General features: G+C 42.7%; 1 protein-coding gene across 1 annotated transcript in view; it reads left to right on the top strand.

The window, feature by feature from the left end:
- Positions 1 to 21,370, top strand: part of SNX2 (sorting nexin 2) — a 41,934-nt gene that overhangs the window by 11,223 nt on the left and 9,341 nt on the right. Inside the window, exons 2-10 of the mRNA XM_004586362.4 lie at positions 3,638 to 3,755; positions 8,102 to 8,265; positions 9,768 to 9,834; positions 9,948 to 9,991; positions 10,804 to 10,945; positions 13,076 to 13,154; positions 18,732 to 18,807; positions 20,597 to 20,710; positions 20,977 to 21,070. Of these exons, the coding sequence (XP_004586419.1) occupies positions 3,638 to 3,755; positions 8,102 to 8,265; positions 9,768 to 9,834; positions 9,948 to 9,991; positions 10,804 to 10,945; positions 13,076 to 13,154; positions 18,732 to 18,807; positions 20,597 to 20,710; positions 20,977 to 21,070 (898 nt within the window). The remainder of the gene's footprint in view (positions 1 to 3,637; positions 3,756 to 8,101; positions 8,266 to 9,767; positions 9,835 to 9,947; positions 9,992 to 10,803; positions 10,946 to 13,075; positions 13,155 to 18,731; positions 18,808 to 20,596; positions 20,711 to 20,976; positions 21,071 to 21,370) is intronic.

Raw genomic sequence — 21,370 nt, 5'->3', positions numbered from 1 at the left:
TCCTGAGGGGATTGCAGTTTGTATGTGAGTGAGCAGTTGGTGTTTGCCCTCTTTGTTGAAGGGCTACCTCTCCTGCAGTGGGCTGTCTTTGCATCTTTGTCGATCTGAATGTTTGGCACAGCGGTTAAGGCACCAGTTGGGACAGCTGCCTGCCGTGTGAGAGTGCCAAGCCAGTGCCAGCTGCCTTGCCTTGGACTGGCTTCCTTCTCATTGCATCCTGGGGGCGGGAGAAGATGCTCCGGTAGCTGGACCCCTCACGTCCACTTGGCAACCCTGGCGTAGTTGGTCTTTGGGCTTGGTTCTGGCCCAGCCCTGGCCGCCTTGGCATTCCAGTCAGTGCCTAGCTCATCTCTGCTTTCAAATAAAATCAAATGAAAAAATACAGTTTTGAATTTTAAGACACGATGTATGATATTTGTTCTTATTTGTTCCTTTGTGTGTGTTGCCTATCCTTTTGCCCATCTTAACTCTGTGTGTGTGTGTGTGTGTGTGTGTGTGTGTCTGTGGTTAAAACAGATTGAAGTTTTTCTAGTCATAGATTTGTCAGAGGTTAAACCAAGTGAATATATGTTAATTGTGACAAATGCTATATCCTAATTCATTGTAATGGTCATAGTTTTCTTTTGTTTATTGATAAAGATAGATTATAATATTGATTTTTTTTTCCTCCCAAACATTGAATGGAGCTTGTATTCCTGAAATACGCCCCGTGTGGTCCTAACGACATTATCCCTTGTGTCTGTGTGGCACTTTGTGGAGGCTGTTGTGTCTGTGACAGGTCATTCTGTAGAGGCTTGTCTCTGGTTTGGGCATTAGATACGCTGGCCTCAATAAGTGAATTGGGCAGATTTCCTCCTCTTCTACATTCTGAAAGAAATTATACAAAGTTACTCTTATGTGTTTCTAAAATGCTGGTAAAATACACTAATAAAGTCATCTAAACAGTAATTTTGTTTGAAAGAAAACTTTTAACTACAAATTTAACTGCAAACTTTTTAACTACAAATTTATAGATACATGTACAACTTTGTGAACTCTGTAGTAATAGTCTTTTTCATTTATTTGTTTTTATTAGAAAGTCAGCTTTACAGAGAGAACGTGTGCTATGCGCCTGTCCCTCTGCTGTGCGCCTGTCCCTCTGTGCTGTGCGCCTGTCCCTCTGCTGTGCGCCTGTCCCTCTGTGCTGTGCGCCTGTCCCTCTGCTGTGCGCCTGTCCCTCTGTGCTGTGCGCCTGTCCCTCTGCTGTGCGCCTGTCCCTCTGTGCTGTGCGCCTGTCCCTCTGCTGTGCGCCTGTCCCTCTGTGCTGTGCGCCTGTCCCTCTGCTGTGCGCCTGTCCCTCTGTGCTGTGCGCCTGTCCCTCTGTGCTGTGCGCCTGTCCCTCTGCTGTGAGCCTGTCCCTCTGTGCTGTGCGCCTGTCCCTCTGCTGTGCGCCTGTCCCTCTGTGCTGTGCGCCTGTCCCTCTGCTGTGCGCCTGTCCCTCTGCTGTGCGCCTGTCCCTCTGTGCTGTGCGCCTGTCCCTCTGCTGTGCGCCTGTCCCTCTGTGCTGTGCGCCTGTCCCTCTGCTGTGCGCCTGTCCCTCTGTGCTGTGCGCCTGTCCCTCTGCTGTGCGCCTGTCCCTCTGTGCTGTGCGCCTGTCCCTCTGCTGTGAGCCTGTCCCTCTGTGCTGTGCGCCTGTCCCTCTGCTGTGCGCCTGTCCCTCTGTGCTGTGCGCCTGTCCCTCTGCTGTGCGCCTGTCCCTCTGCTGTGCGCCTGTCCCTCTGTGCTGTGTGCCTGTCCCTCTGTGCTGTGCACCTGTCCCTCTGCTGTGCGCCTGTCCCTCTGTGCTGTGCGCCTGTCTCTGTGCTGTGCGCCTGTCCCTCTGCTGTGCGCCTGTCCCTCTGTGCTGTGTGCCTGTCCCTCTGTGCTGTGTGCCTGTCCCTCTGCTGTGCGCCTTCTGTCTATGCTGTGCGCCTGTCCCTCTGTGCTGTGCACCTGTCCCTCTGCTGTGCGCCTGTCCCGCTGCAACGTTCTTATGGGGCTGTACCATGCACAAGCCTGCAGTGTGGAACTTGTGAGCTTGAGGGTAATGGTCTTTCCTGATCTGCATGCTGGTTGCACAGTTTTGGAAATAAGAAGCTCAACAGTTTGACAGATAGTTTCTTTTTCATGTTATACTTCAATGAGAAGGTATTTTGTTTTTAATGTCTACTAGTTTTGAGTATTAAAAGATAATTAATATAACTAAAAGCTGCACAATGTAGGTCTGTTATGTTAAAATATATTTTAAGGTTAAAATTATAAAAAACATGGAGGGCTATTGTTGCCTTATGGTGAGGTAGGCCATTGCTTACAAAACCGGCATCCCATTGCAGAGTGCTGGTACTATCGCCAGCTGCTCACACGGATGCCCCTGGAAAGTGGAAAATGGCTCAGCTCCTTGGCACCTGCCCACTCATGTGAGCACAGCGTGGAGATCCTGACTCGGGCCTTGGCCTGGGACAGCCCACGCTGTTAGGGGCGTTTAGGAGGTGGACCAGTAGGTGAAAGATGTCTCACTTTGCTTTCTTTCCTCCTTTTTTCTTTCTCTGTCATGCTTTCAAATAAAGTGTGGGAGTTTTGTTTGTTTGTTTGTTTTTAGATTGGTTGATTTCTTTGAGGTTTCTTATACACTGGTTCAGTCTCCAGATGGCTTCAGAGTAGGGCTGTACTGAAGCCAGGAGCCAGAAGCTTCATCCAGGTCTCCCTTCATATTTTCAGTGCCCCAATACTTAAGGCAGCCCTTAAGTTACCTTTCTCAAACCATTACCAGGGAGCTGGATAGTAAGTATAGGGGCCAACACATTGACTCAACTGGCTAATGCTCCAACTCCAAGTGCGGCATTCCATGTGGACGCAGGTTTGTGTCCCACCTGCTCCACTTCCCATCCAGCTCCCTGCTTGTGGCCTAGGAAAGCAGTGGAGGACAACCCAAAGCCCTGGGACCCTGCACCCACATGGGAGACCTGGGAGAAGCTCCTGGCTCCTGGCTTTGAATCAGCTCAGCTCTGGCTTTTGTGGTCGTTTGGGGTGTGAACCAGCGGATGGAAGGTCTTGCTGTCTCTCCTTCTCTCTGTAAGATCTGCCTTTCCAACAGAAATAAATAAATGATCGAATCTTTAAAAAAAAAATACAGTAGGTAGAACTGAAACCAGAGCCTGAATGAAATGTGGGCATTGCAAGTAGCAGCATTATTCTAGGCCCACAACACTAGGCCGATAATCTTTTGAGGAGTGCAAAAATGGGACAACAACAAAGACAAAGTCATGAGTTCCCATTCATCCAAGGACTTGATCTGATTCTGATTGTATTGTTACGTGGCTGTGTGAAGCATTGGACTTGTTTTTGGTTAAGTATATTTCAGCATAGCAGATGAATTATTTTATCTCTGAAGGGATGGCTGGAAAAGGTTTTCTTTTGTGAAGTTCAAGTGCCTTGTTAAAGAAAGGAGAAGAATAAAAATGTGTTTGAGGCTCATTCTTACTCCCAGAGGAGGAAGTGGAGATAGTTTTTTCTTTCTTCCTTTCTTACCAAAAGAATGTTCCCTTCCTGTAGGATATAGAGACATAATTTCAAGAGAAAAACATGCCGCTTCATTAATTATTGTTGTTCTTTAAAACAGTCAAGTCCATCATCTCCAGAACCAGCTAGTCTTCCAGCGGAAGATATTAGTACAAACTCCAATGGTCCCAAACCCGCTGAAGCTGTGCTTGATGATGACAGAGAGGATCTCTTTGCAGGTAACTGTCATGCTTCTGTTTTTAAGTAATATGCAGTTATAGTGTTTAGTTTGTTAGAAAATATTCTCTAAAGCAGAATTGAAATTCTTTGAAATTGTGTGTTAAGTATTAGGTGATAACTCTTCTTATAGCAAGCTGAAAGATGGAGAGTTTCCAAAAAGAGCATTCCATGAAAAATACAGCCCTGATTGAAGCAAAAGTGTGGTCCTTTCTGATTTTAAGCACTTGGAACTAAGTCTTAAGATTGAAAAAACAAAAGTGGTGTTATTAAAATTTTTGAGAAACAATGATTGTTATATTTAAAATTACTTACAAGTTGTCACAAAGCAAAATTAAACTGTGGATTTTAAAGCTGTCTTTTTTATTTGAATATGCTTTATTGAATTGTCATTTACCACCTGGTTCAGTTTGATGACTTTAGGTACTTGAGGAAGTAACTTTTGCTGTTGGGGAGGGGGGCTATAATCGCTCTTAAAATTGAACTCCCTCAAAAGAATTATCTGCCTGAAGGTTATAATGTTGGGGCCGACTGGCCTAGCTGTTAGGGTGCCTGCATCCGGCACTGGCGTAGTGGGGGTCCATTCTTCGCTTCTGGTTCTCCTCTCCTGCGCAGGCAGGGCCTACTGGGCCGGAGGGATGGCTCGAGTAATGGCATTTTTGCCACCCACATGGGTGTCCTGTGCCATTATCCAGACTGGCACTCTGCTAGAGGATACCATCTTCCTAAGCAGTGGCTTAGCCCTCTGTGCCAGTGTCCACCCTGCCATTTGTTTTAAGCTGAAAGATGACCAGGGGCCTTCTCCTTAATAAAAGCAAGTGTGAATCTGAAACAGACCTTGCTGTGGCCAAAGAATTGTGTGTGATGCAGCAGCCAAGAGTAAAAGGTGCTTTTTATGGCTTATACAGCTAATGAAGCATTGGCAAAACGAAGACCATCCGTTATTTGCCTGGTTGGCAAAATCAAAAAATAGTGTTTGACTGATGCAAATAGGTCAATGTCAGTGTTTTGTTTTTGTTAAGTGAGCATTAAAGAACATTAAACATAGTCATCTGTTTCCTTTGATAAACTACAAATCTTGCCTTTTCATGCCTAGGCTTCTCTCTTCCACACAGCTGCATTTGATAATGTATTAGTGACCTTAGACATAACGTGCATGTTTTGTGTGAATGGATGGATACCACACTTGATTCTTTATTGCAGTGGTCCTTCCTTGTATAGAAAAGTATGATTCTTGAAATTCGTCCAGACACGTACGCTACCAGGACTGTGAAAATCATTGTCTGGTAATGAGAACATGCACTTGATTCTTCCGTAAAAGCAGATAGCATGTAGATATCACTTTAGTAAACTAGTGAGTTCAACTTTAAAACTGACGAGATTAGAGTGTGTGTGTGTGCTGGTGTGCTTTCCAGTCATGGATATCATAAACGGCTGCAGAACAGCTTCAGCTGTGACGTAAGGTATAGTTAGCATTGGCTTACTTAGAAAATGTTCAGCAATTGTTACCTATGCAGTCCTTTTCCACTGTTTGGGGTTTTTTTTTTAATACTTAGGCTATTTTAATTTGAAAGGCAGAGTCATATAGAGAGAAAGAAAGAGAGACAGTAGGAGATATTCTATCTGCTGGTTCACTTCACAAATGACCACAATGGCCAGAGCTGGACAGGGCTGAAGCCAGGAAGAAGAAACTTCTTCTGGGTCTCCGCTGTGGGTGCAGAGGCCCAAGGACTTGGGCCCTCCTGCGGCTTTCCAAGATCGTCAACGGGGAGCTGGATGAGAAGTGCAGCTGCCATGCACCCCCCTTCCCTGTTGCTTAGTCTGCTCTGATGCTTCACCGAACACACATCGGAAAACTGTCTCGGGGAGTAGATGACGATGAACTGGCTTTTACCAGTTACTAAGCTTTTACTTAGTTTGTGGCATCCAGCATGTAGTACCAAATATAAAAGAGTATTCCCTTGTTTAAAGCATTGCTTGGTCCTGGATGAATAAAATGTTGCTTGTGCGACACTTACATAATCAATTTATATTTGTCCTAGACATTTATCTTCAAGGAAAAGTTTATAGTTACTAGCTATGGGGCATCTTCCCAAACCCTTAGGTCTCGTTTAAAGTAAAACTTGCAAGAATGAGTGTTACCCTGTCGCCATTAAACTGCTGCTTGGCATGCTGTCTGTCATGTCAGAGTGCTGGTTTGCGTCCTGACGACTCTGCTTTCTGACTTTGTGACGAAGCGCCAGAGGCAGCAGTGACTGGACTGAGCACCGGGCTCTGGGCACTGTGCCGGGAGACGGTGCTGGGCTCGGGGCTCCTGGCTGTGCCCTGGTGCAGGTCATTTGGCAGGGAACCAGCAGGTGAAGATATCCTCTCTCTCTCTCCCTCTGGTTTTAAATAAATTGTAAAAACACAAATTTTGTAAATTTGTACTATGTTAGTTTAATTAAGCTCAAAGAAGACCTGAAAGAATTTAAGAAATTAGTATTAATGTATTGATTGTAAATTTCTGTCCTATTTTCAGTTTGTTTCAATATCAATTTGTTATGATTTTGAGTTCTTCGATAAATGAAGGAATTTGCACCAACAACACAGAACCTGATATTATTGAAATTAAATGTGATTAAAAAGTTTAAGTGATTTTATGCTGTCTGTTAGTCAAGTTGCTGTGTTTTCTTTGTTGGTCTTTGAGTCTGTTGCTCTTAACTGCATCTTCAGGAGTGTGTTGGCGTTCTGCTGCTTTGTAGATCAGAGATCATAATGTTAGCTTTGCTATTCCACTTTCTTACTTTCTCATATTTCTCATTGGTTTAATTTCTTTAAGAATAGTAAATAACATTAATCCTGCCAGCCTGAAGTTGCCCATGAACCTGTAGGTTGTTGTATTTGGGTCTCACAGCCCATTTCAACATCTGTGGCTCGTTTTCCTTCCTCTGTACCAGAGGTGGAAAGGTATTCATTGTTGCTTTTACTTTACTGTGAAGAGAGCTGCACCAGGTGAGCTGCTCAGCAGCGAGCCAGCCTGGCAACAGCGAGTAGTACTTGAGGTGCCTTGTGGCAGTCCTGCTGTGCCTTTTGGAGACAGTGAAGTGAAGGTGGTGTACTTGCTGTCTACCTTTGCAGACACCTAGGGATGTGCCATCTCAGATCCTGGCTTCCCCCTCAGTGCTGCCTGCCTTTTCCTGGTGCTGTTCCTGCCAGCCAGCAGCACTCTGCTGTCCATCGTAGTCACTGTCATGTTCACTTCCCTGACTCTGGCTTTTTCTCTGCTGTTATTCCATTCTCATGGAAGCCTCTGTGTCTTTTCTGCCTGTATGCATCTTTTCAAATGAGTATTGTGATCTGTTCCTTAATTTTTCAAGGCCAAAGTATTATCTTCCATTTCAACTCAAATTATAGTGTGTGTTCTGTGCTTTGTATAGTAATTAAATGTCTTGCAGCATTCTTTTTTATTCTCTGAAGTCTGTATTCTCATTTAACATTCCACATGTCTTGTTTTCTCAACTAGATTATAAGCTCCCTGAGGGCAGGTATGATATTTTACATTTCTTTGTGTTTCTCCCTTGCGCTTAGTACAGTGTTAAATGGCCTGTAGCAAATCTGGTTTATTGATTTGGCTTAAATGTACTTGATTTTGTATTATTCAAGTGATTGAGCATTTTAGATTAAAACCTAAACACCTGTTTGCTTTGTGTCATATTTGTGTCTTCAACTAATGCCCAGTAATCTTCGGCAACTAGTTGCTTTAGATTACTAACTTCCTGGCTTTTTCACAACCGGTTACAATCCCACTTGGAATAGTTGTGGCAGCCTTCCACTGTCAGATTTGTGTTTGGTAGATAAAAATGATTGTAATGTTAGCCTAAAAAATATTTGGAAGGGAAGTTACTGAAAGTGTAGGATATATTACAAATTCCAGCACAATTGATGTATGAAATTATCTTCATCTTTCCTTTTCTCTCAGAATAGATTCCTTCCTTTTGTATAGATAATTAAACTTTTAAAAGAACTCTTTTTTTTAATTTTATTTTGGCAATCTTTACATTGTTGATTAGGGTAAAAAACTTACAAGGGCTAAAGGGAATATTGAGGAGAAGCCCCACCCAGTCTCCCACCCACCCCAGGTCCCGGATTAAAAGAATTCTTAATAAAACCGACCAGAGTTTTGTTGGTTTAGAAGTTATGATAAATAACTAGAGGTACAATTCATAGTTTCCTTTTGTAATGATTACTTTATATGCTGTTTTGCTGTATGTGAGTAATATGAAGATATTTTTTGTGATTCATTATTGTTCGGAACAGTTGGAAATGCTGCCAGTATGTGTAGCTAACTTGTTGATTTTGTATCTAGAAGCCACAGAAGAAGTGTCTTTGGACAGCCCAGAGCGGGAGCCTGTCCTCTCCTCCGAGCCTTCTCCTGCAGTCACCCCCGTCACGCCCACTGCACTCATGGCTCCGAGGATTGAATCCAAGAGTATATCTGCTCCTGTGATCTTCGACAGGTCCAGGGAGGAGGTAGGGAGACATTCGCATTCCAAATTCAAGTGCAGCTAGTGTCTGGTTACTTTCTTATTTGTCCTTGCTAATCAACACCTCTCAGACATTTTGGGTGAAGAGTGTTGGACTGAAAAAGTTAGGTGCTGGGACCACTTCTTAACCCTTTGCTGCCTTCTTTTTATTTATTTATTTATTTTATTTATTTTAATTTATTTATTTTTATTGGAAAGTCAGGTATACAGAGAGGAGGAGAGACAGAGAGGAAGATCTTGCATCCGATGATTCACTCACCAAGTGACCGCAACAGCCAGTGCTGTGCCGATATGAAGCCGGGAGCCAGGAACTTCCTCCAGTTCTCCCACGTGGGTTCAGGAACCCAAGGCTTTGGGCCGTCCTGGACTGCTTTCCCAGGCCACAAGCAGGGAGCTGGATGGGAAGCTGGACAACCAGGGTTAGAACCGGCGCCCGTATGGAATCCCGGTGCATTCAAGGCAAGGACTTTAGCCACTAGGCCACCGTGCCAGGCCCACCCTTTGCCTTCTTAAGCCAAGATGTTTGTCATTTGTGACCTCAGGATAACAGCAGCTTTCACATGCAGCTAATACTGGAGACGTCTTGTTTCTTGTGGCGTTAACTCCTACTTTACTGATCTTTTAACTGACCTTTGTACACTTATGCTTGTTAGTAACTAGAGAACTTGTCATGCCAAGGTTGCTTTCTAGTGCAGTAATTTCTGCAAGTTTGTAAGAATCAAAAAAAAAAAAAACCTGCTGAAAATAATGACTTCTTGTTATTGAAGTAGATAGGACTATAAAAATACTAATATTAAAAGTTACTATGGAGTTTTTTTAATCTAAATCCTAAGATTAAATATTAGAGAACATTGCTAAGATTCGTTCAGCACCCATAACATTTTTTTATAGATCTGAAGAGCTGTGAGAATACAAAATTTTCTATTACTTTGCAAGAAGATCATTATTCTGTTGTCTTTATGTAACTTTTTTTTGTAATACTCAGAAAATATGAGGTTTTGCTGTTTTTTTCACAACTAGATGCCAATTTTTAAAATTATGTTGTGAGGATCCTGCGGCATGGCCTAGCGGCTAAAGTCCTCGCCTTGAACGCTCCAGGATCCCATATGGGCACCGGTTCTAATCCCCGCAGCACCACTTCCCATCCAGCTTCCCTCTTGTGGCCTGGGAAAGCAGTTGAGGATGGCCTAAAGCTTTGGGACCCTGCACCCGCGTGGGAGACCTGGAAGAGGTTCCTGGTTCCCGGCTTTGGATCGGTGCAGCACCGGCCGTTGCGCTCACTTGGGGCGTGAATCATTGGACGGAAGATCTTCCTGTCTCTCCTCTCTGTGTATCTGACTTTGCAATAAAAATAAATAAATAAATCTTAAAAAAAAAATTATGTTGTGAAAGTTATTGATAGGAGATAATGTATCAGAATTACTAGTGTTATGATTAGTAATATAAATTGGAGTCTTCCTTAAAATAAAAATAATTACATTCTTCCAGATTGAAGAAGAAGCAAATGGGGATATTTTTGATATAGAAATTGGCGTGTCAGACCCAGAGAAAGTTGGTGAGTCCTGTTTATTGTGCTTTGTACTTTTTAAAAATCAGTTTGGTTTGTGTGCTGTTTTTGTTTATTAAATATAACATGTGATTTCTAATGACGTGTCACCTTTCTGGTAGGTGATGGCATGAATGCTTACATGGCTTACAGAGTAACAACAAAGGTGAGCGTGTTGTTCCCCTCATGCACTCTGTGTGATAGAGGCCATGGGGGCGTTTCAGTGGAAGTCAGCCTCTCTGGAGGGTGCCACCACGTCATCCTGAGAGTGCTCAGCAGGGGACATCACCTAGACCTGAGGAGCCCGAAAGAACTGCCGGGGAACAGTAGAGTCAGCACGAAGGGGATATGGTTGGGAAAAGACAGGAAGTCTGGAGAAGAATGGGAAGCCATAGGGGTCCCTTGTGTAAAGTCACTGGTCAGAAAGCTCCTGCTTTCTGGGGTCTCTTAAGAAGTGGTGTGGACGGAACTGCTGGGCAGCGATGTGGGAATGTGTCGTGAGCAGCCACACTGAGGGCCTGGGTGTTTGTAGTTACAGTAGAGAGCCAGTAGGTTCACACAAGGCTGTGAGACAGTTGAGATTTCATTTTAGGAAGATTGCAGAGTGGAGGTCAGGATTTCTAGTTAAGATGCCACTGTGAGATCAGAAGGCTTGTAGACCCTCAGCTCTGCAGAGTCCAGAGAAGCAGCCCTGCTGTGAGGACTCATGCATTAGGCCAAGAGAGGACAATCAGTGAGTGTAAATCAAGAATGTAAAGCAAACACTTTCTATTTTCCTAAGTTTCTATTTTTAAAAAACTCTTGATTTAAAGTTTGCTAATGGTTGGATATTTGCACATAGTGTTAGATGCTGCCGTTCTGTCTGCAGGGTAGACTCTGCTGTGTGTGTGTGGAAGCTTTGTGTTCAGTTTCATCTAATGGTAGCTTCTGAATCATAGCTTCTGTACAGAATTTGAAATACTTTTTTTTCATTTGTAGACTTCTCTTTCCATGTTCAGTAAGAGTGAATTTTCAGTTAAAAGAAGATTCAGTGACTTTCTTGGTTTGCACAGCAAATTAGCAAGCAAATATTTACATGTTGGTTACATTGTGCCACCAGCTCCAGAAAAGAGTATAGTAGGTAAGCATGGATTTAAAAATGAGTTTTTGTTACTCCTGTTTACCCACGTGGGTTTGTGGATTCCATAATCTTTCACTGTTGACATCTCTTAATGTCTAGTCACTGAACTTAAATATTCCATTCATAATAATCGTGTGCTGAAGAATATGTAGTTAATAGGTTGATTTTTTTGACATCTAAGGATTTTGATTGTATAATACAACAATGTTAAGTAATGGTGGAAACTTTACCAAATCTAAAACCTTTGGAAATCCTAAACTTTTAGCATCATTGGAATACCTTTTTAATGAATCACACTAAGAAGATACCAACTTTTTTTTTCTTTCTTTGATTTCACTTTATTTGAAGCAGATGTACAGGTTCACTTCTCAGATCCCCAGGTAATGGCTGGGACAGGCAAAAGCTAGGAGCTAGTTAGTCGGGGTGGGATGTCAGGAATCCCAGGATTTGTGCCAACGTCTGCTATTTTCCAGGCTGTGTGTTAGCAGGAAGTGATCCGAAGTGGAGCTTAGACTCAAAACAGACACCCCAGTATGTGATGAAAAGGATCCCTTACTGCTTAATGTCCAAAAAGAAAATTTAGTCTCTTTCTGCTCTTAAAAGAACTGCTTGAAATCACCTTAGTTTATTTTCTACCTCAGTGTAATGTTTGCGTCTGGAAGTGGCACCTGTGTGGGATGTTGGCATCACAGGCAGTATTTTAATCTGTGACTGCATTTATTTGCAGTGCAGAATTAGAGGGAGAGAGAGAGCTTTAATCCACTGGTTCGCTCCCCAAATGGTCTCAGTGGCCAAGACAGGTCCAGGCCAAAGCTAAGACCAGGCTCCATCTGGTTCTCCCCCGGGACAGGGGCCAAGCCCTGCCTTCCCAGCATGGTAGGAGGGATTAAGGTTGAAGTTTCCAGATTTTTTTCTCCTGGGAAACTGTATGTGTAATAATTGACATACCGGCAGTATTTGGTGATTCAGTTTAGACAGTTTTAGGTGTCTGAAATGTCTTGATGGATTTTGTTAAATCAAGTATTAGTAGCTGTTACGTATTTGTATAATCCACTTATAAAGGCTTTATTGGAATATAATGCACTCGCTTGAAGCATAGCTTCAATAGTTTTTTTCTCTTTAGAATTCAATATACATTACCACAATCAATATACATTATCCTTGTTACTCTAAAAAGGCACACAATGGGATGGCTTATCAGGTACAGCTACAACCTGAGATACCTGTATGCCATGTTGCCCCTGGTTTGTATCTCAGCTGCTCCACTTCCTGTCCAACTCCTTGCTAATGGTCTGGGAAAAGCAGCGGACAGTGGCTCAATAACTTGGACCCCTGTTAGCTGTGTGGGAGACCCACTGGAACTCCTGGCTTCAGCCTGGGTCCGCTGTTGCCTTTGCAGCCACCTGGGTATTGAACCTGCAGGTGGAAGATCTATTTCTTTGCAACTCTTTCAAATAAGTGACTTTTCTTTTTTTTTTTTTTAAGAAAAATAAAAAGGGCTCACAGTGCCCTTGGCCCTCAGCCCTGGTTGTCATTTAGGTCACCCATCCCTTCCAGCCGCAGGCCATCACTCACTCTTTTCTCCCTGGAACTGTGTGTTCTGGACAGCTAATGACTAAGGAACCATGTGTGACCCTTTGAGGCTGGTTTCTTAGCAGCAGTTTTTCAAAGTACTTCTTGCTGTAGCGTGTGTCAGTACTTCATTTTCACAAAATACATTCTGAAAAGAAATGGGAGGATGATGAAAATGTTAATTGAAGCTAAATTTGCTAATCTGGAATTCAGCTATCCACATTGAACTGTAACCAGAATATATCAGGAATGTGAAATGTAAGCAACAACAAATAAACTTTTACAGAAGCAAGGAATAAATTCCAAACATACTTGGAGTTTCTGCCTCATCTGTACTCTCATGTTTTAAGTATGTACCAGGTTGACATGCTAACGTGCCATGAGATTTAATTGCTCGAAAGGTTCTGTTTTTTTAGTTAGATACCAGCTCAAAATTTAGGAGTTTTTTTGGTTTGTTTGTTTTTACCAATTTCAAAATGTATTTTGAATTACGAAAAAATGTTCTTCAAGACTGTTTACATATGTCAGGTATGTAAAATGTCATCCAATTTCTCAAAGGTATGACCAAGGTCAAAGTGGGTAAAGAAGATTCGTCATCCACTGAGTTTGTTGAGAAGCGGAGAGCAGCTCTGGAAAGGTAATGCTGCCCGCCAAACTTCACTACACGCGAAGAGTTTGCCTTGAACTTTTATTTTCTTCTGGCCTAAAATCAGTAGTTGCATTGGGTAGAAAAGGCTTGGGGAAATTATGTGTGTCTCAAGGGCACATATTTTTTTTAACACTCAGACAGCTTATTTCTGGCCTTTACCACTGAATTGTTTGTATTTTAAGGAAGTGTCAACAGTAAAGTCAAATTTGCACAAGTGCAGTAAATAATTTGCAGCTGAAAAGAAATCTCCCATTAGAAGAAATTGACTTGGACTGTAAGACTGTTGTGACTGTAAGACTGAGAGGTTACCGAGTAAAGGATGTAAGTTATATCAAGACCATTTTAGGGTAGGCGTTAGACTGGATCTTGTTGCATGAGCAGTCAGCCACGGGACATTTTTAAGGATAAAAATAGATACTACTCTGCCTTGGCTTCGCTTAGTCCTTCCTGGCTGGACAACTTTCAGAGCTTTCAAATCTTCGTTTTCTCTGAGTAAGTCTGAAGTATTTCAAGAGACATGCTTGCTAAGAAACTTGATGAAGATTGATTGTACCAAGGACACATCGTTTGATTCCGCCTTCAGGCTCTGCCCGGACCGCATTGCCTAGTACTTCCTATACCGTGTTACAGTGCGAAAAAGAGTTAAGGGACTATATTTGAAGCTTAATCTACAATGTATGTGTGAATAATTTTGTTTTTACTAATAGGTGTCACTTGTGAAATGCTAGCTTAGTGGAATTTTCAGTACTAAAAAACTAATATGAAGGAGAAGTTCATTTTCAATTAGAAAAAAAATGACTAAAAATGTTGCCATAAAGGTATAGAAACAGAAGAGCTGCAATAAATTATTTAGTTTTTCTATAATTCCTTTTCTCCAATTTTGACTAGTTTTAGTTCCTGTGCATATTTTTTTTTAGATTTATTTTTATTTTTCTTGGAAAGTCAGATACACAGAGAGGAAGAGAGACAGAGAGGAAGGTCTTCTGCCCAATGATTCACTCTCCAAGTGAGTGCAACGGCCGGTACTGCACCAATCCAAAACCAGGAGCCAGGAGCCTCTTCCAGGTCTCCCACGTGGGTGCAGCGTCTCAAGGCTTTGTGCCGTCCTCAACTGCTTTCCCAGGCCACAAGCAGGGAGCTGAATGGGAAGTGGAGCTGCTGGGATTAGAACAGGTGCCCATATAGGATCCTGGAACATTCAAGGCGAGGGCTTTAGCCACAAGGCCACCACACCGGGCCCCCGCGCATATTTTTAATGGACTCTTAAAAGTGTGTGTTTTTAAATTTAAAACTGTGTGTTCCTTGCCTTTCATATAGCCAACATTTCTAAAGTTCTTCTATGGCATTTGGCGCCTATTTGAGTATCAAGACAGGCCTGTCTGTAGGTCCCAAGCCCAGATCTTGGGATCTTCCTCTCTATCTCTCCTGCTCTCTGTATATCTGACTTTGCAATAAAAATAAATAAAATTCCTAAAAAAAAAAGATTTAGAATCTCTTTGAAGTAGAAAACTGCAGTGCACTGTGCTTTAAGTTGTATGACAGTAGACAGGCTACTTAAATGACTCTTATCTCTGTGGTGTGATTGGGTCAGGATTGGGCTCGTGACAGACATAAAAATCCAGTTGGCAAGGCCTAAATATTTAAGCTAGATTTCACATTAAGTAGTTTAGAGGGCCCGGTGTGATAGCATAGTGGTTGAAGTCCTCGCCTTGCACATGCCGGGCTCCCATATGGGCGCAGGTTCTAATCCCTGCGGCCCTGCTTCCCATCCAGCTCCCTGCTTGTGGACTGGGAAAGCAGTTGAGGACAACCCAAAGCCTTGGGTTCCTACACCCGTGTGGGAGACCCAAATTGCTCCTGGCTCCTGGCTTCGTATTAGCTCAGCTCCAGCAGTTGTGGTCACTTGGGGAGTGCATCATTGGGCAGATCTTCCTCTGTCTCTATTCCTCTCTGTATATCTGACTTTCCAATAAAAATAAATAAATCTTTCAAAAAAAGAAAAAGGAGTTTGGAGACAAGGAGCAGTTGAAGGTGATTTAATTTGTCCAACAAGCTTTTTGCCTTACGTTAAGTCTCGTGAATGCCAGTTAGTCCATAGGACCCTTCTTTACTGCAGCAGCAACCTAATTGGCCTCCCTGTCTTCATGGTTAACACCTTTCTCTTTGTGTGTCTCTGTCTCTTTCTCTCTCTTTGATAGATTTTACAGAGAGAAAGATCTTCCATCGGCTGGTTTGCTCCCCAAAAGGCCTCAGTGACCAGAGCTGTTCACGTCAAAAGCTTTAGAGCCAAGAGCTTCCTCCAGGTCTCCCAAGCAAGTGCAGTGTCCCAAAGACCTGGGCCTTCCTCCACTGCTTTCAGGCCATTAACAGGGAGCTGGATCAAAAGTACAGCAGCCAGAATGCAGACCAGCACCCGTGTGGGATGCCAGTGCTACCAGCAGATTAACCTTCTACACCACCACGCCAGCCCTCTGTCTCTATGCCAGTCTCCACTCTGTGCTGCCCTCCCATGCTGGTCCCCTCACTGTCTGTGCCAGCCCTCTCTTTGCACACTGCTTCCCCTCACTCTGTATGCCGGCCCTCACTCTATCTCTGCCAGCCCTCTCCCTTTCTCCTTGGCGCTCCCTCCCTCTGAGTATCAGCTAGTTATCCTTGTAGGACAACAATCCAGTCGTTCTTTCTGCTCAGTTCACTCACAGAGGTCAGGTCCTTAGCATGATGCTCTGCATGGCATCATTCCTATCTGTTGACTCTCCTTTTCCGGATGGCTTCTGCTGCTGCTCTGAGGCCACACTGACCTGCTTCTCACACTCCTCTGGCATGTTCCAGCCTTAAAATATCCCCTGCCTCATCCTCTGTCTAGAATACCTTGTCCCCACGTACCTGCATGGCTAGCTCCTCGTTTCTTCCAAGTTGACTTCGTGTGTCACCTTAACACGACAGCCTGTTCTAAGCACTGGTGCCATTCTGCCTTACAGTATTTAAATTGTCACCAACTGGGTGTCACTTGTGATACCAGCATCCTGTATGGGTACTGGTTCAAGACTAGGCTGCTCTATTTCCATTCCAGCTCCCTGCTCATGTACCTAGAAAAGCGACGGAAGAGGCCCTCAGTATTTGAGCCCATGTGTCCACTTGGGAGACCTGGAAGAAGCTCCAGGTTCCAGCTTTGGCCTGGCACAGCCCCAACCATTGACCCCATTTGCCAAGTGAAGCAGCAGATGGAAGAACTGTCTGTCTCTCTTTCCCTGTGTTTCTCTAACTTTGCCTTTCAAGTAAATTAAATTTAAATCTTTAAAATTGCTACTGACCATCACTTGGGTACTCGGTGCTTTTTGCCCTGTGGCTCTGTCCTTGTTTTCTGTAGCACTTGCTGTGCATAATTGACCCAAGCTGTGCCAGCGAAGGGGGTCTTGGTCTCTTTGGCTCACTCGTGTATTCCAGTTCACAGTACCTGACAGGTGGACAGTGCTCAGTAATGATTGCTGGATGTCGCTCGGTACCCAGAGTCTGCTTTTGCATTCCCTCATTATCAGCACTTACAGCTGAGTTCTAAGCCGACACTGTTTGCATGTGTGTTACTGTCAGTCCTAGATGCTTGAAAGCCTTCCGTGATTCTTTTGTCATCACAAGCCTTTACTTGGAGCAAATCGGAAAAACAGCCCTGAGCACGTCTTGCAGGGTCTAGTCACTGCGTTTGTGTGTTCCCTCAGGGGTCTTTGTACCTCTTTCCGCACGTTCTTTTATACAATCTTACTATTTTTTCTATTTTTTTTTTACCTGCAAACTTCTTATCTTAATTTCTCTCTCTCATATATATATAGATATTTTGACATAGTAATATGCTGTGCATTAATATAGTCTTTGTTTTTAAATCATTTTTGTCATTGCTAGCTTAATTTTAACAAGTGAACTTCCATAAGTTTATAGAAAAGTTGAATTAAAAGAAACATTGAAGGCCTGTGCTGTAGCTTTGTATGCTAAGCCACCACCTGTAATGCCAGCATTCCATGTGAGCAGCAGTTCAGGCCAGGCCGTTCCACTTCTGTCCTGGCTTCCTGCTAATGTCCGTGAGATCTGGGCCCTGCACTGTTGTGGGAAGCCTGGCCCAGCCCAGGCTGTTGTGGCCATTTGGGGAGTGAACCAGCACATGGAAGATCTCTTTATTTTGCTTTGTCATGGCAACTCTGCCTTTCAAAGAAACAAATTATTTACACCTTTTTTAGAAATTTAAAAACAAAAACTTGATTTCACTGGAAAAATGATTATGAAATTCATGTGTTGTTGCTCATAAAATGTGTTTTCCAGGAATTGTTTGAAGACTGCTTTCATTTGTGCATTTTTGTTTGCATGTGTGTGTACACAGGCACTTTATCTTTGATTCCTGTAACTCATAAGAATGAAGGAAACTTACTTTTTCTTTTTTTCATATAATTCTTAATATTTTATTGTTATTATCTTGTTTTGATAATCTCTACATAGTTGATTTGGGCATAAAGGGTCAAGGGCTAAAGGAAAGTAGCAAGACCATTGTTTCCCCCATTCATTCATTCATTCATTCATTCATTCATTCTCTCTCTCTCTCTCTCTCTCTCTCTCTCTCTGTCTTTTTTTTTTGTATCTGGGGTAAGGGAGGAGATAAAGGGAGAAGCCCCACCCAACCTCCCACCCCGTTCCAGGGTCCCTGATGTGGGGCATGCTCAAGGGTCCTGCTCCAGTGGTTTTGATAGTTCAACAGTTCTGAATTGCCACCAGTCTCACCATTCCAGGCACGATGAAATCTCTCCAGAATCCACTGGCTGACATGGTCCACCTTAGAGTCCATTTTCCCAGATTTTCACTGCCAGCACTTGGCTGGGGTAGTTGATTGGTTTGTTCTGTTCTCTGTCCTCTGTTGAGGTACCAGATGTCCTCTGCTGGTTCCTATGGTCTGCCCTATCCTCCATGTGCACCTGGATGTGCTGTCCACTGCTCCATCTGAGCCTCGAGGAGGCTCAGCTTTGACACATGCACTTCATGGTCAGAGCACGGAACCTGCACTTCTCTTCATGGTTGGGGTTCTGACTCCAGCAGTTCGATTGGGGGGGAATCCCCAAAGGAACTTCGTCTGAAGTGATCCCAGACCTGATTCTTGGGTGTGCATGCCAGGACAGGGTCCAGCACAGTCTTACCCCAATCAGCTTATGCATATGCTGGTGGTAGCAATTGCTGGGTCAGTTCTGTTTCCAGCCCTGTCTTCCACGCGAACCAATGGGTGTTGCTATTTCTAAAATAGCATTTGTCAAAATTAGTATACTATAGAGTGATAGAAGAGGCCTATAGTAAGCTGAATTTCGTAAACAAAGGGTTCGGTCATATTAAAGCAAGCTTGTTTCTTGTGGAACTGCATGAACTCTTGAATATGAATCAGGTTTTCTTTTTTTAATATACTGTTAGATGAATATCGTGCATAAAGCACTTTGGAAGTCTATTTTATGATTTTTTAAACTATAGTGTGTATTTTTGTTTTTAATCTGTTGAAATACAGTTTAACATAAACTAATAACTAGTTTTACTCTTAAATAGGTATCTTCAGAGAACAGTGAAACACCCGACATTGCTGCAGGATCCTGATTTAAGACAATTCTTGGAAAGTTCAGAGGTATTATTTTCAATTTAATTTTTGTATGTAAATGTTTTTATTATTTTATGTTTATCATTGCAATACTTCCTATGAGAATGATTATTCAGTGAGTAGTTACATTAATACATGGAATTTAGCAGGGATTTTAAGATGTGTTTTTGGCCTTTTATTTTGATTCCTTCACTAAATTACTAGCAGATTGCCTTTTTCATGTTGATATTTGCAGAATAATCCATTTGTTCCTAAAACTTTAGCATCTGATGAAATGTATGGTTTATTGCTGCATTTTGAACACCCTTTACTTGTTGCTTGGACGTCGTATTTAAATAAGTCTACTCAGACTTCCTTTCAGAGGACGGGAGTACGGAGAGGACATTTGGAAGAGTAGTTAAGGTACCACTTGACGCTTCTGATCCAGCTCCCCACTCGTGTGCTGGGAAGGCAGCAGAGGGCGGCACCCGCACTCACGGGGGGCTCCACAGAAGCTCCTGGCTCCTGAACTTTTAAGCTTTAGCAATTGTGGCCATTTGGGGAGTGAACCTGAGAATGCAAGCATGCACAGTCTCTTTTTTTTTTCTCCGCTCTCTCTCACCATAATGTTCTACGTTTCAAATGAATTTATATGTGTATATACACACATATTCATATATACATATTTTACATGTATGTTACACATATATCCAATATAGATTTATATCTGTATAAATTTATATACACCTATGCTCTATAAAGCATAGATTACATATGTAAGTATGTGGAATATATGTATGTTTCTGTATTTATAGTTGCATATAAATGTATATTTGTTTCTGTTTTAGAATCCAGTGGTAGACTGGAGCTCAGGGAAGGGCAGAGAATAGATGACAGCCATAAGGTGGCATTTGGGCTCACAGAGCTTCAAAAACCGGTGGATGGGAGGAAGAGAGTGTCTTCCCCCCTTTCAGATCAAACAAGGAACAGAAAGATGTGTGCATGATCAGTTAAGGTTCTGAAACACAAACCTGTGACTTAACAAGGGCTAAATTACAGCTCTCTTCGTATTTGAGATACTCAGGACATTTTGAGGTCCTAAGAAAAGTTTTAATTGTTATTGCTTAAACTCTTTAAAAAGCTGAACAAGATGAACACATCCCACGTAGGAGTGGTTGGTTTCACAACTCGCCTCTGGCTCCAGACGGCGGCTTCTAGACCTGGAGAGGCAGCCCTGCTGGCTCCCGTAAGCGGGCCGAGGCCAGGGGGGCGCTGCACTGAGTTCCCCTTCCTGGCATCGTCCCTCCAGTCCTAGCTGTGACCGCTGTCTGCGGAGTGACCAGCATCCAGGAATCCACTCACTCACTTGCGCTCTCTCTCCTTCTAAAATGAGTTACAAATTTTAAAACTGTATTAGAGTGCCAGAATTTCTTAAAAACTCGAAGCCACATAGTTGTTAACTGGGTGTAAGATTTTTCTTGGGACTTTCTTTCCTTATAAATGGTTTATTTCTGCTACCAAACAGGTGGCCACTGTTAGAGTGCTAGGCAATTTCTTAATATACTGTGACAAATGGCGTTTGTTCCATCTAAATGTAAACGTGCAGAAGAAAAGCAAATGGAAAGTCTATTTTTTAAGTTTTCCTTTGAGAATGTACAAGTAGTGTATGTGAGAAATTAGATCTCACTATTGAAATGTATGAGAGTGAAGAAAATAAAGCCTCCTTTTTTTTTCTTTTTTTCTTTTATTTTGGGGGAAGTGGGAGTCTCTTTTGTGCCCAGTTAAACCTCCAGGGTTTTAACCGGTTTGTTTGCCCTTATTTGTCATTCAATTCCAGCTGCCGCGAGCAGTTAATACCCAGGCTCTGAGTGGGGCAGGAATATTGAGGATGGTGACCAAGGCCGCCGACGCTGTCAACAAGATGACCATCAAGATGAACGAATCGGATGCAGTAAGGGCTGGTTTCTCGACTTGAATAATGAGCCCAACAATTGCATTTTAAAGCTGTACAAGTAGAAAATAGGATATTAATTTGCTTATTGAGTGTGTAGTTCTCAGGCACATCAGCTGACCACTGTGGTTATACATGGTTACTTTGTTGCTTTGAAATAAAGAGTATAGCTTTCTTTGGTGACCTAATTTACAATGGTTTGTTCTTCCTAAATTAGCTCCATTTTTCTTTTTCTTTTCTTTTCTTTTCTTTTTTTTCTCTCTTAGTGGTTTGAAGAAAAGCAGCAGCAGTTTGAGAATCTGGATCAGCAACTTAGGAAGCTTCACGCCAGTGTTGAAGCCTTGGTCTGTCACAGAAAAGGTTGTGTGCCACGTTTCTTCCATGAATTGGCTCCATTAAAGCTCGTGATTTTGTTTAAATTTTACTGGACAAGTTACTCTGAAGTTATTGCAGAAGAGAGAGAGCAGCAGTAGTAGCATAGTTAAGAGACTATTTTCTGTTTCAACTTCATTGTTTAAAGTTTTGTTTGATTTTGATCTGACATCTACTTCAGAGGTAGAAAGCCCTAAGCTAATACGATTTTTGAATTTGGAATTAATCTGTTGTTGCCTGGCTGCTCTGGATAAAGATGTCTTATTTGTAAGCAACTATGATTTTTAA

Source organism: Ochotona princeps, chromosome 19, assembly GCF_030435755.1.
Source record: "Ochotona princeps isolate mOchPri1 chromosome 19, mOchPri1.hap1, whole genome shotgun sequence".
Taxonomy (NCBI): Eukaryota; Metazoa; Chordata; class Mammalia; order Lagomorpha; family Ochotonidae; genus Ochotona; species Ochotona princeps.
This window is presented reverse-complemented; position numbering and strand designations above follow the sequence as displayed.